The 12041-nt window shown below is 38.9% G+C and overlaps 1 protein-coding gene across 3 annotated transcripts in view; it reads right to left on the reverse strand.

The window, feature by feature from the left end:
* Positions 1-521: 521 nt before the first annotated feature.
* The window catches only part of il1rapl2 (interleukin 1 receptor accessory protein-like 2), a 384719-nt gene continuing 373199 nt past the window's right edge, over positions 522-12041 (reverse strand). For 2 of the 3 annotated variants that reach the window (XM_029441637.1, XM_029441638.1), the window contains 6 exons: positions 6720-6865; positions 6489-6566; positions 6276-6392; positions 4350-4472; positions 3292-3531; positions 522-2828 (listed from right to left, as the gene is read on the reverse strand). In XM_029441637.1, coding sequence (XP_029297497.1) covers positions 2730-2828; positions 3292-3531; positions 4350-4472; positions 6276-6392; positions 6489-6566; positions 6720-6865 — 803 coding nt within the window. In that variant the 3' untranslated portion in view covers positions 522-2729. Of the gene's footprint in view, positions 2829-3079; positions 3111-3291; positions 3532-4349; positions 4473-6275; positions 6393-6488; positions 6567-6719; positions 6866-12041 lie in introns of all 3 variants that reach the window. The other variant, XM_029441639.1, reaches the window with a different exon arrangement.

The raw sequence follows: 12041 nt of genomic DNA on the forward strand, positions 1-12041 counted from the left end.
ATACAATACTGATTTGGTTTCCTGGGATGCCTTGTGGTTTTGCCTACATTTTAAATGTCTTCTTTAATTGCTTTCTATTCACGGCAGCCTTTGGCAATCCCTGCTCAACACAGCTTAAATCCTATTCAACTCACTGTACCTAAATTCAGTTCTTCTCAGATTAGCCCAGCAGAGTGTGAAACTGGTTTTATTGTGTAAGAGCCTAAGTCTATTTCCCCTAATCTGTCCAGAAGGTTTTACAATGCCATCAATACGACCAACAGAATTATTAGGGAATTCAAAATCACTGTGGGAGAAGAGGAAATGGGCTCGGAGGTTAATGTTAAAGAGAACGAGTATGGGAGGAGCAGTACACAGAAGCAAGATGACAAATAAAAGAAAGGATGAGGAAACAGCTTGCACACAGTCTGGTAAAGAAAGAAACAGACAACAGACAATAGACAAACGAAAAGTAGGGAAGGAGAAGAAGAAGGAAGAAGAAATAACAGTTGCGTCAGACGACAGGCATCCAAGATGTATAAAACAACTCATATCATTTTTATTTGCTCTCAGTTAAATTATTTCAACCAATATATCCAAAGAATAGTCAAAGAAATTAGCAGAAATCAAAAGACAACCACTATACTGTATATTGCCATCGAATATAACAACTCAAATAATTAATAATTGTATCAAACAATCTCAAATATCCATAATTCATTGGTTCTATTAAGACAATGACAGTACCTTTGTGTAAATTCAAAACATTATTCACTTTGCTTAAATATTATGGTAGTAATCTTGGTTTCTTAAAGCTCACACAGACAAATGTGGTTCAGCTTGGAGTCCGGCTCTGTATGCAGTGAAGCCCCCTTGGCTGACTGGTAGTGGTCTCATTTCCAGTATCAGGTTTAAAACATCAGTCCGTTAGCAGGGGGGTTGTACTGCCGGGAGCATCCATCCATCGACCCACCCATCCACCGATCCATCCATTCATCCACCAATCTACCCATCCATCCATTGACCACCATCCATCCACCACCATCCATCCATCCATCCACCACCATCCATCCATCCATCACCATCCATCCATCCATCACCATCCACCCACTAATGAAAATAAGAACAGAATGAAAGCATAAAGAGGCTCTGGGTCTCACACATAATGTGGGAGTTAACAGAAATTGTAGGGAATAAATCACTGTCATGTATATGTCTATGCATAAATTATGGAAGCTGTACAGAGTTTATTGTAACAAACATTAAAAACAAAGACTTAAGGTTAAAATGCTTACCAACCTTCTAAAAGCATAAATTCCATAAAAGAAAAAAAAAAGTTTTTGGAGGGACACCTCCTTTTTTTCCCTTCCCTTTATCAGTTTCTATCATTTCTTCATGGCCGGACAGAAAACAATACTGTATCAACAAAAACGTTTATTCTCCTCCGTATTAAAAGAGGCTGCGAGAAATGGTTGTGTCATTTACTCTTTTATCTATATTTATTTGATTATTTTTTTGTATCTAAATGGGTGGTCATGCAAATAGAAAGAGCCAAGTCTTTTGCGCTTTTAGCTTGGTGGTAACGGTTGGTATGTCACCTCTAGGCCAGTTCACCTCTTGATGAGTTGACTACTTGCTGATTACTGGGTTACAAGGTGAGCTGGCTGGTTTGCAGTCTCCTGGTGCCTTTTAGCTCAAGAAATAACTAGCCTTTAAGTCAGTTAGTCTTAACAACTAGCTATGTTTCCATGTACACCTGCTAACTGTGCTTTCTCAGTAATTAAGTTTAGTAATTGCTCCATGCATCACTTCTTATCTTGACATTCTTGCTGGAATCCAGTTATTTTAGGTCAACCATTTTAGCTTCTAAGAACCAAACCAGGTAGCTAGCTAGCTAGCCAGGAATTGTTTTTCAAGAGGTTGACATGTTGTTTTAAGGTGGACTGGTATTCCAAAATCATTGCTTGAATTTTGCCTTGTTTACTGACAAGCCACAGAGTCAACAGGTAGATGGATTTACTGAGAACTCAGCTAAGTAGAAGATCGACTGGCATTCCGAGATTACGCTACTTTTGTTTTTCAGTCGACTGATATTTCCGAGTAGTTAAGCAGTTGACAAATCAACTTGTTTACTGGGTACACAGCTGATGTGTGAGCAGACGGCAATTCAAGATACTTGCTTTTTTTGTGCTCTGAGGTCCGACTTGGTAGCTTATTCAACAAAGGGAGCACTCCTGTTTGTGATTACCATTGTTTGAGTATTCTGGACCTTTTAATTGCTTTTCCAGTTCATTACATCGACGGGTCCATAACTGTCTACAAACTCTCTGCACCAGTAAAGTTTGTATGACCAGTCATGTTGTATAGTAGCGCTCCTCTCCAATGGTCATGGCTACATAGCTTACATACCAGTTTGTATCAGTCTGTACCTAGTTGGTATGTCCAAAACTAGCGTACTCTCAGTTTTATGAATTAATCCGTCTGTAAGCAGTCGGCAGCCAGTATATTCAAGCATTGTGAATCCAAGGCTTATACAGTCTTCAAGCAGTCCTTTGTTCACAGCGTGGGATGAAGTGTCCTAAAAGAAGTCTGCAGGCAGTCCTCAAGCAGTCCCTCCTGAAAACCAAGGCCGTACACAGTCCAAAGACCCGATGAAAATCAGTCGACCAACCAGTCTAATCCTTTTCCAAAGCCAGTGTAAGAGCAGTCTGTAAACCGGTCTGTAATCCAATACCAGTTGAGAAGTCCCTCTACCAGATGTCAGAGCTTAGTTCTCTGCTGGTGAGTGGTACAAAGGTGCTGTTCAGGTGGAGTTCTGGTTTCTTCCCAAGCGTACTGCTCTGAGGCACCTGGGAAAAACACAGCACAACAGTGATCAGAAAGAATCTCCCCCAGACCACAACTCATAGTAAAAATCTACAATTAAAAAGAGGAAACACAGGCATTCTACAGTATAAACAGTACTATGGCATGCCTCATATATGACAACTTTATTGCATATGACAGCTATTTCCCAGTCTGTTAAAAATAAATACATATTTTAGGTTGGATAATATGAAGATACTATTTTCTTTCTACAGTTGTTTTTATCCAAACAGACCTCTTGTTCCCCAGTAAACAGCTCTGAACCCCTGGGGAGAAAAGAGGGGTTTTATTTTTAATACAATAAGACATGCACATAAACACAGCATGTACATTCTAGAAAAGGATACACTGTGTTGATGTTGGATGCTAGAAACTTGGAACTGCATAAATGGATGCTAGAAACTAGGAACTGCATAAAACAATAAGTTGTCCTGTCTTTTCTCCCACCTGTCCGTTCAACAATGTCATAGGGATGTTGCAATAGACGTGGCGCCCCCCGGGGCCCAGAGTGGAGAACTGCACGGTGGAGGGAGGTGGGAGGGGAGGCGACAGGGAGGAAGGCGGTGGGGGAAGCTGGAACTCATAGCTGCGGCAGAAATGCCTCATTTGGGCTGCTGTGGCAGTGTGGCTGCCTCCCAGCGGCAATGTCATCTGGTTGTAGTCGGGGATCTCCGTCGCCAAGGCAACCTGTAGGGAGATAACATGACTTTCTGTAAATTTTTCATCACCTTAAATATTAATCCAAGAGGTAATTAAACCTTCTTTTTTATGCGAACACCTTACTTTAGTTACTGGATGAACTGTGAAAACAAGGGACGATAAAAACATGAACTCTGTAAAGTTATGTTGAAAACATCTTTTTCTAAAAGGTTCTTAAGTAAAAAAAAAAATAGAATGATAGAATAATTACGGTAAGTATGACCACCAGGTGAACTCCACAGTGGATCTTTTCCATGTCTTGTCAGAGAGTGGTGGAAATATAGGCAGTGCAGCCAGTGTAGCTGCACTGGGAGCCGGAAAGTACTTATGTCCAGAGGCACGTAATTGGTCTTTTTAAAATAGTTGGACCAAAGCACTTTTAAATAAGATAATCCATGTGTATCATTGTAACCATTACATTTCAATTGACATACCACGAGCCTGCGCACATTTGCATTTTCTTTTCTATTTATTCTTTAGATATACAGTAGACTATTTTTGGTGGGGTGGGGGGGAACCAAACTGTGAAAATACCCCTGCTGCACACACCACGGGGAAACACATCTTTAAAACAAACTAAAACAAAACATTCAAAATGGGTTGTTTACAATATTACAGTAGATTATGCATATGAGTGTCCATGTCCTTGAATGTTCCTGTGAAAGCTTGACATGTAAACGGTGGATCTGTGTGCATCTGTATGTGTGTTTGAATTACTCGTCATCACTACATGACACCATTGGTTTTGGAAACACCAAGACTGAGTAACAACATCATTTTGAAGTGACACACATGCAGCAACTGACCTGATGATGTCCATGGCGACTGTCATTAGGGGGCGCCAAGGAGGCGGAGGTGGTTGTCATGGCAATGGTGGAGACGGTGGTCTGTAGGTCACCAAAGAGGCCCTGTTCACCGGAGTCCATCACCTGTCATCATAGAAACACAGTTATATAGCTTTCACTGCGTAGATTTATATTGATGTTTGAGAATTCATGGACATTTAAACTTAATGTAGAAATTCAAGTTCCCTGTGCAGGAGGTGATACCTTATACCATATATAGTGTCTTCAAACACAGGTCATATCAGTACAGGTTATATCATGTGTATAGCACATGTATAGAAAATAACGTTGAGAGAGATAGAACAGCTGATCAAAGCCAGAAGTTTAGAAAATACATAAAGGATGAAATCATGGCCTTTATTTGTTTCCTTTGGTCTGAAACTATTTCGCTAAAGTTCACAGTGTTGCATTTATGTATTTAGTTCATTTACCACTGTCCAATTTCAAGTGAACGAGGGCAGATTAAAGTCCCATGGATTCAGGCAGTCCATAAAAAGTCATCCTCCATGGTTTGGGGGTGTCAAAACACAGCTGATTGCCATTCAGTGTATGTTGCTGAGCATGATGGATGGCATGGATTCTTCAGAGTTCTTGTGCCATTTTTCAAGAAGTTAGGAAGTGTGTTCCTTGGCCCATAAATTGAAGAAGCACTTGACCTCTTCTTCGCCTCTTCTCGCTACATTGTGTTATACCAGTTTGTCCAAGCATGAATGACTGCAGACTATCAGATGTCAATGTGTGTCTACTTAAAGTCACAAAGCACTGAAAGTTGGGGTTGTTTTATGTGTTATTGTTGAGCTATGTAAGTTACAACAGCACTGTTCTCAACTGGATGAATGAAGAGTAAACATTTCCACCCATGTGTTCCAGTTATATAGTTCACTCTATATTTGTTTCTCAGTGATTATTCTCCAGTGCCAAGCAGCAGGAGAACATCTTTGCTAATCAGGTCATACACCACCTGAGGTGTTAACACATGGTAAACATGTACACATTTTCCCTTATTATGATTCCAATTTTCATACATTACCTGTATTTAGCAGACATTTCAAAGGCCATCTGTTTGTTGTGTGTGTATGCAGCCCAAGGGAGCATAAGTAAATGTGCTGACTACATTTCCACAGATGAGTTTTTAAGCTCTTGGACATGCATTGGACACAGTGTTGTTCTGCCTTTCTCCACATGTATGGTGCATGAGTAGAGGGGATTGGGCTTTAGTTCATATTATTTATATATTTATAATATTTTATACTTATGACACAATTGGGTTTAGCAAAAAGCAATATTGCACTGTCCTACTAGTATTTATTTTGGTTAATGTATTAGTGTAGTTTTTAGTGTCAGTGTGTACATAATTATAACAAATATGCACATTTTCTTTTAGACTTTTGTTAATACATCTGCTCAAGTAACTAAGTCATTTTGAGGTACTTGTACTTTACTTGAGTATTTCCATTTTGTATTACTTAATACTTTTACTCTGCTACATCTTAGAGGGAAATATTCAATTTTTTACTCCATTACATTTATTTGATAACTTTAGTTTCTTTGCAGATTCAGTATATTATTACAAAATATAGTCAACCAGTAAATTATGAGTAATTATTGCAGATTAAAATATCCAGCAGTGTATAAACTAGTAAACTATTTACCAGCTGCAACATTATAGTGTTAATGCATTAATAATTATAATCCAGTTCTGCAAGAGTACTTTTACTTTTGGTTCTTTAAGTATATTTTCATGTTAATACTTTTGTACTTTTACTGAAGTAAGATGTCTAATGCAGGACTTTAACTTGTTACAGTATTCCTACCCTGTGGTGTTACTGCTTTTACTAATGCAAAAGATCCGAGTACTTCTTCCACCTCTGGTTAAAGGCAGCGTACCTGGCGTCTGGACAACGTCTCTCTGCGTTTTGCAGGCATCTCGTAGACAACCTGTTTCCAAAACTTAGATGACAGCTCATTGCTCTTAGCACCCCTCCACTTGATGATGGATAAAACCTGAGGAGAGAAGAAGAGACTGTTATTATTTCTCCCGGTGGGTAATGACACCATTTAGATCGCACCCTCCCTTTACTCAACCCTCTCTCTGAATACCTTGATTGTATGTTTAAGTGCTTCCACCTCTTGGTAGTTTATGACATTCTTCAGGTCTGCACACTCTATCATGATCACCTGGAAAGAAACACAGAGGTAGAGGACTCTCCTTATTGTGCATACTTCACAACTTCCTCCAACATGAAGTAATGTCATCAAGCAAGAAATGTTGCTGTCACATGTCTGTCTGTCTCTCAGATTTGTATTTCTTGTTTACTTCCCCAATCATACCTTGATCTCCCCGGTTACCAGCATGGAGTGGAGGCGTGTCTCTATCTGAAAGATGCTCCAACCTCGTTTGGCGACGAACTCTGGAGTCAAAACGATGATCAAACGTCTGCTCTGCTCTACGCTACGTGCCAAGTCATCAATGTAGGCTGGGAGAGAGAGACATGGAGACAAAGTTAAGATGAACAGAGGAAGTTGTGTTCTTTTGTATTTTGATGCTTTTGGAAACATTGTTTTTTTGAAACTTTCAGGCCAATAAAGCCCCGTTGAATGGAATTGAATTGAAGAAGAGACTTAGACAGGGATGTCATTCAGAATGATCAACATGTGGTTGGTGTTATGTGGAAATCTGTGCAAAGTGAATGTGTTCCTGTTGTTGTCAGTAATGCGGTTTACTCCAGTTGTGTATGTTTTTGTATCTTAGTCTCCTAGTCTCTTGCTCTTTACATAGGCATAGCTGTAAGTAATTACTGTGGCATGATAAAAGAGGATCGTCACTCTTCACAGTCAGAATGCGGTTAGCCTAGCTTAGCATAAAGGCTTAAAGAGCGAAATGCTAACCTGGCTCTCTCCAAACAGATAAAATACACCTGACTAATTAAAGCCTAATGTCTCATTTGTTTAAACTCTAAGGAGTGTAAGAATGTAAGAAACAACAATTTGAGGTTATAAATAGAATTACGTGCTGTAACTATTTCCTGACAAACAACAGCTGGGTGCAGTGGACTGTACAGAATCCAGAAGTGTTCTCACAGTAAAGGTACTAATATGAGGTTGACATCAATGTTCTTATCTCACTTTAGGGAAAAAGCAAAGTCTATGTCTCTTAAATAATTCTTTAATATTAGCTTAGTCCAGTAAACTCTCGTGGAACACAAAATGCACTTAAATGTGCTAAAGTAATGAATATCTAAAATAATTATTCAATATATTTGTCCAGCTTTGCTTGAAAGAAATAGCTCAACATTTTGGAATATATGGTAAATCATGTTAATTAGTTATCATGAGAGGTGCTTGAAGGAATTATTTTCCAGGAGGCTAGGCTAGCTGTTTTCCCCTGTTTGCATTCTTTATGCTAAGCTAGGCTAATCGCCTCCCATATTCCGCTACTACAAAGGTAAGAAAACTGCAACAGCAAATGTTCTTCTTTCCAAAATTGTCCAGTTTTAATGTGGATTGCTGACAAGGCTGTCCTACAGAGCCTCCTGTCTTTTGGCTGGATTTGCATGTTTGGTGGTTAACCAAGATGAAGACAGGGTGCAGCTCAAGATTAGGATGGGGAGAGAGAGCGGTTCTCAGCATGAGCATGGAACCGCCCTTCACCACAAATAAGAAATAAAATAAAAAGTATTTTATTTTGTCCTTTGAGGATTAAACCAATCATAAAAATTCCACTTCAAAATAGCATGTTTTACTTATATTCGTTTGGCCCTCTAAAACTTATTTTGCAATTGACCAATAAAGGAAACATATTCCCCAAATCATGTTTTAAAAATAAAATATGATGCAATGCAACTTCCTGCAGTAATATGATCAAGTATATATATATATGTTTTCCATGGCAAATATTTTATACATGGTTTAGAAGCCTAATTCTCTTTTACAATAATTCACTACATGATTACAATCGGGTAGACAAGATCAGTGCATATGATAAAACAGGGACATTAGCATCTGCCAGAGTTCACCAAATTTGGACTTCTACAGACAAATTATTTTCCGGGGGGGCTGGTTACTTTTCACCCGCAGGCTAGCTGCTCCATATCCTTGTGGAATGCCCCAAATACTGAACACAGCCTGCCTGTGCTACTTGTTTGGAGCTACATTATAGCTTACAGTCCTAAAGAACACTGATATTAACATTAGTTGTTGGTGACCAGCCAACATCTCTTACTGCCCCCCCATTCAGTGTAGAACCGGGCCTGATGGCGAGTAGGGTCATTGGGTGTGACCAGATGTCAGCTGCTCAGCTGTGTAAAGATCTCATTCTGAGTAAAGCTGAGCGCATCCTCATTGACCCTACTCACCCTCTACACAACAGGTTCCAACTAAGCCTTCAGGGCAAAGGAAGGATCCTGCAGAGGAGAATAAGAACAGCCAGGTTTAGCAAATATTTTGTACTTTCAGCATTTAGACTATTAACTGAGAGGGACAGTACAGAAACACAGGATTTATTGTATTTTGGTAAGGGCTATGTGGAACACTTGTATGGTGCAATATATCTATAACAGAGACATTTTAGAAAGGAGACACTGAGGGTCAATTTCCTGTAACTGTGTCACATGGGTTTTGCCACTGCCGTGCCGAGATTAGCTACAGGTCTGAGTCTATTCACTCCAAATAGGAGAAGTGAATGTGAAGACAGATTATGACCAATTCTTTTGCCCCATAGTCATCAAATTAAATATTGCATCCATTTTTCACAAGCCACATATCTTCCGAAGATTCTGACACTAAAATGGCATTTTAAAGATGGACAAATCAGGAGAAAGTTTACTTGTTCCAGACCAATTTGTCTGATTTGTGAATTCTGGCAACAAAGCTCGTTAGCGTTAGTCAAACTGTATCAACATATTAAGCTAACATCAACTAACGTTTGCATAGCCATAGCTAACTACTTTTCATAATGCTTAACATGTTTGTTAGCTGTGTAAATGTCCAATGTTAGCAAAACATATATAAATACGTAAGTGCACGCCTACTTAGCAGACAGGAAGTGTATATCATCTCATACCATCGGCGCTGATCAAACTATACTTTTAGCCATGCATTTGATTCTCAACAATAACAAGAAAAATTAATTAGAGGCAGAGGGCAGAACTGGACATTAGTACGTATAGTATCTGCCTTCTTTTGGCTGGCACCATCCTTCCACTCACTTTGTTGATAAATGACTGACAGGAGTATATAGTAGAGACATGGTTGTGCAAGAGTTTTGTCTCTGACACAGAGCAGTGCAAACAGCTCTTAAATGAGGATCAGAGTTGTGCTGATGCACCACCATCAGCTTTTACTTATAACTCAGGGATGGAAATGTGAACTTGTTGAGCTGAATTAGCAGGTGAGGAATCTGAGGTAGAGCTACTTCAATATGGAATCAATACAGAACCAAGAGTTCACCAAATGCTTCTTTTCACCTCACTGTGGGGCTGTTGCTTCACACCGAGCTCAGTCTAAACTTATTTTCCCAAACTGTCCCATTTCCAATTATTGTTTTGTGACATCCTCAATGTTTTTTGGAACTGAAATTGCTCATTATTTCTCAAATCTGTAATTACCGAAAATGTCTGAAAACTGTGTGTTCTGTGAAAAACAGATCGCCCCTCTTTGTATGTCTCTCTCCTTCTACTATCTCTTCTCCTGCTAACTAAATTAATGACAGACTCCCCAACAACACATTGCAATTTCACGCTCAATTTGAGGGGCACAAATAGTACAGAACATCCCTAAATTCACTCCCTTTCTTTCTCTTCTCTGCTTTGCTTTTCCATCTCTCTTTCTTTCTCTCTATCTGTTTTCCTCCCAGTTAACCTCCCCTCCTCTCTCCCGCCCTTCACTACATCGTCTCGTTCTCTATTTCTGAGGATTATGTAAATCAATTAATTGAATAACACAAGCCAACGACCCCGTCCCCACCTCTTTCTGCTACCGTTGTTTATTTCTCGCTCTCTTGTTCATTTCGGGGGGCTAATGGAGTGGATAATTGAACGGTCTATTTTAGGTCGCATTGCCATGTTACTCTGTCAATGGCTTTGGTGAGCATTGAAAAGGCACCTCTCTCTGTCTCTGTGCCGCACTCCTTCATTTTCAAACTCTGTAACCTTTAGTTCATACGCAGCTCAGAGAAAGTTATGCGTGTTATGCACAGTGGACATTTGTTGTTGGGATGTTTTCAGGGCACAGAGAGGAAGCATCATTCATGGAGTAAACACGCGATGTTCTCTGTGTTTTTGTCTTAAGTGTGTGCTGGGGCGATTCATTATGAACCATATTTTTTTGTAGGAGAAAATGTTAAATAGTACAGATGACACACATTCATTTGCTATTTTCTAGCCACATTATAAAGTTATTTTAGAAACTCACTCATAAAATGCTAATGCACAGGGGATAATGACTCAATACTTTATTTTGTTCATTAGTTCGATACTTCAGCTGAAGTAACCAGGTGCCTCAGGGAATGTGCTTTTTACAAGTTGTTAAAGCAATGAGCAGGTATTTTACATCTTCAGTCTCCTCTAGCAAATACTCAAATTCTTTAAAATAGAAGTAAAACAACTTATCTGAAACTGGACAACAATACTACACTTAGATATCTACATCAGATTATCATGTAGTTCAAGCAAGACTAGTGTCAGTACAAACTACTTCATTTTTAGTACGTAAAAAGTAAATGCAGATGTAAAGTCAACTTAATTTTATTATGCATTATTATTATTATGTACTTTTTACCAAGTAATACTAGATTTTAAGCAGTAATATAAAGTGTAGTTACTTGACAAGATAATCCAAACAACACACAGTTGATTGTATAATTTGTTAGACTTCTAATTTCTATTAAAGTCTTAAAATGTGGGACCATTACTCTTTAAGCATTTACTATTTCAGTGGTGCAACGCTAATTTAATCAGTTTAGCCTGAAGCCATACAAATCTCATCTAGCCGTGCTTTGGGCTTTGGTAGTCCTCCCAAATGCACAAATGCAAATGTGTCTTGCGTTTTGAACAAATGCAGATTAATTTAAAACAAAATATTTGTTCAATGTATCAACAGTACACAAAATGTAGATATACATTATCACTACAGTCCAGAGGAAAACATATACATTTGATAAAATCCTGGACTGATAATATCAGGTGTTGATGAAACTTTAGAAAAAACTACACTGATCATCTAAATGAGGGCACTCCCATGTTTGGTCCATATTTGTGTGAGTTTCTCCGGCTCAGAATAGAAAACATACAAAAATGTAACTTTTCATAGCAACATTTTTGGGGTCTTAAAAACTATGTAGATACAACATGTGTTCACTGGTTCACCACTCGGCTGAAAGGCAGGACGGGTCATTTTGAAGGGTTGAGATGTGTGCGAACATTAACCAAATCAGTTTGCAGTGAAGCTGGAAAGTCTTTTACAGAAAGACAGCATTTACATGTAGAAAATAATGTGTCTGCTGTGTGGCAGTCTGAAACAAAGACAACAAGGTGGAGCATACCGTGCTCATGAATGTTAGTCCAATATTCACTCTCCTTTTAGCTCCGGTTTTGGTCTCAACCAACTCCTGAGGAAAATCTCTGTCTCTTTAGCTGCTAAATGCTCCACTATGTT

The sequence above is a fragment of the Cottoperca gobio genome, chromosome 10 (assembly GCF_900634415.1).
Source record: "Cottoperca gobio chromosome 10, fCotGob3.1, whole genome shotgun sequence".
In the NCBI taxonomy this organism is placed as follows: domain Eukaryota; kingdom Metazoa; phylum Chordata; class Actinopteri; order Perciformes; family Bovichtidae; genus Cottoperca; species Cottoperca gobio.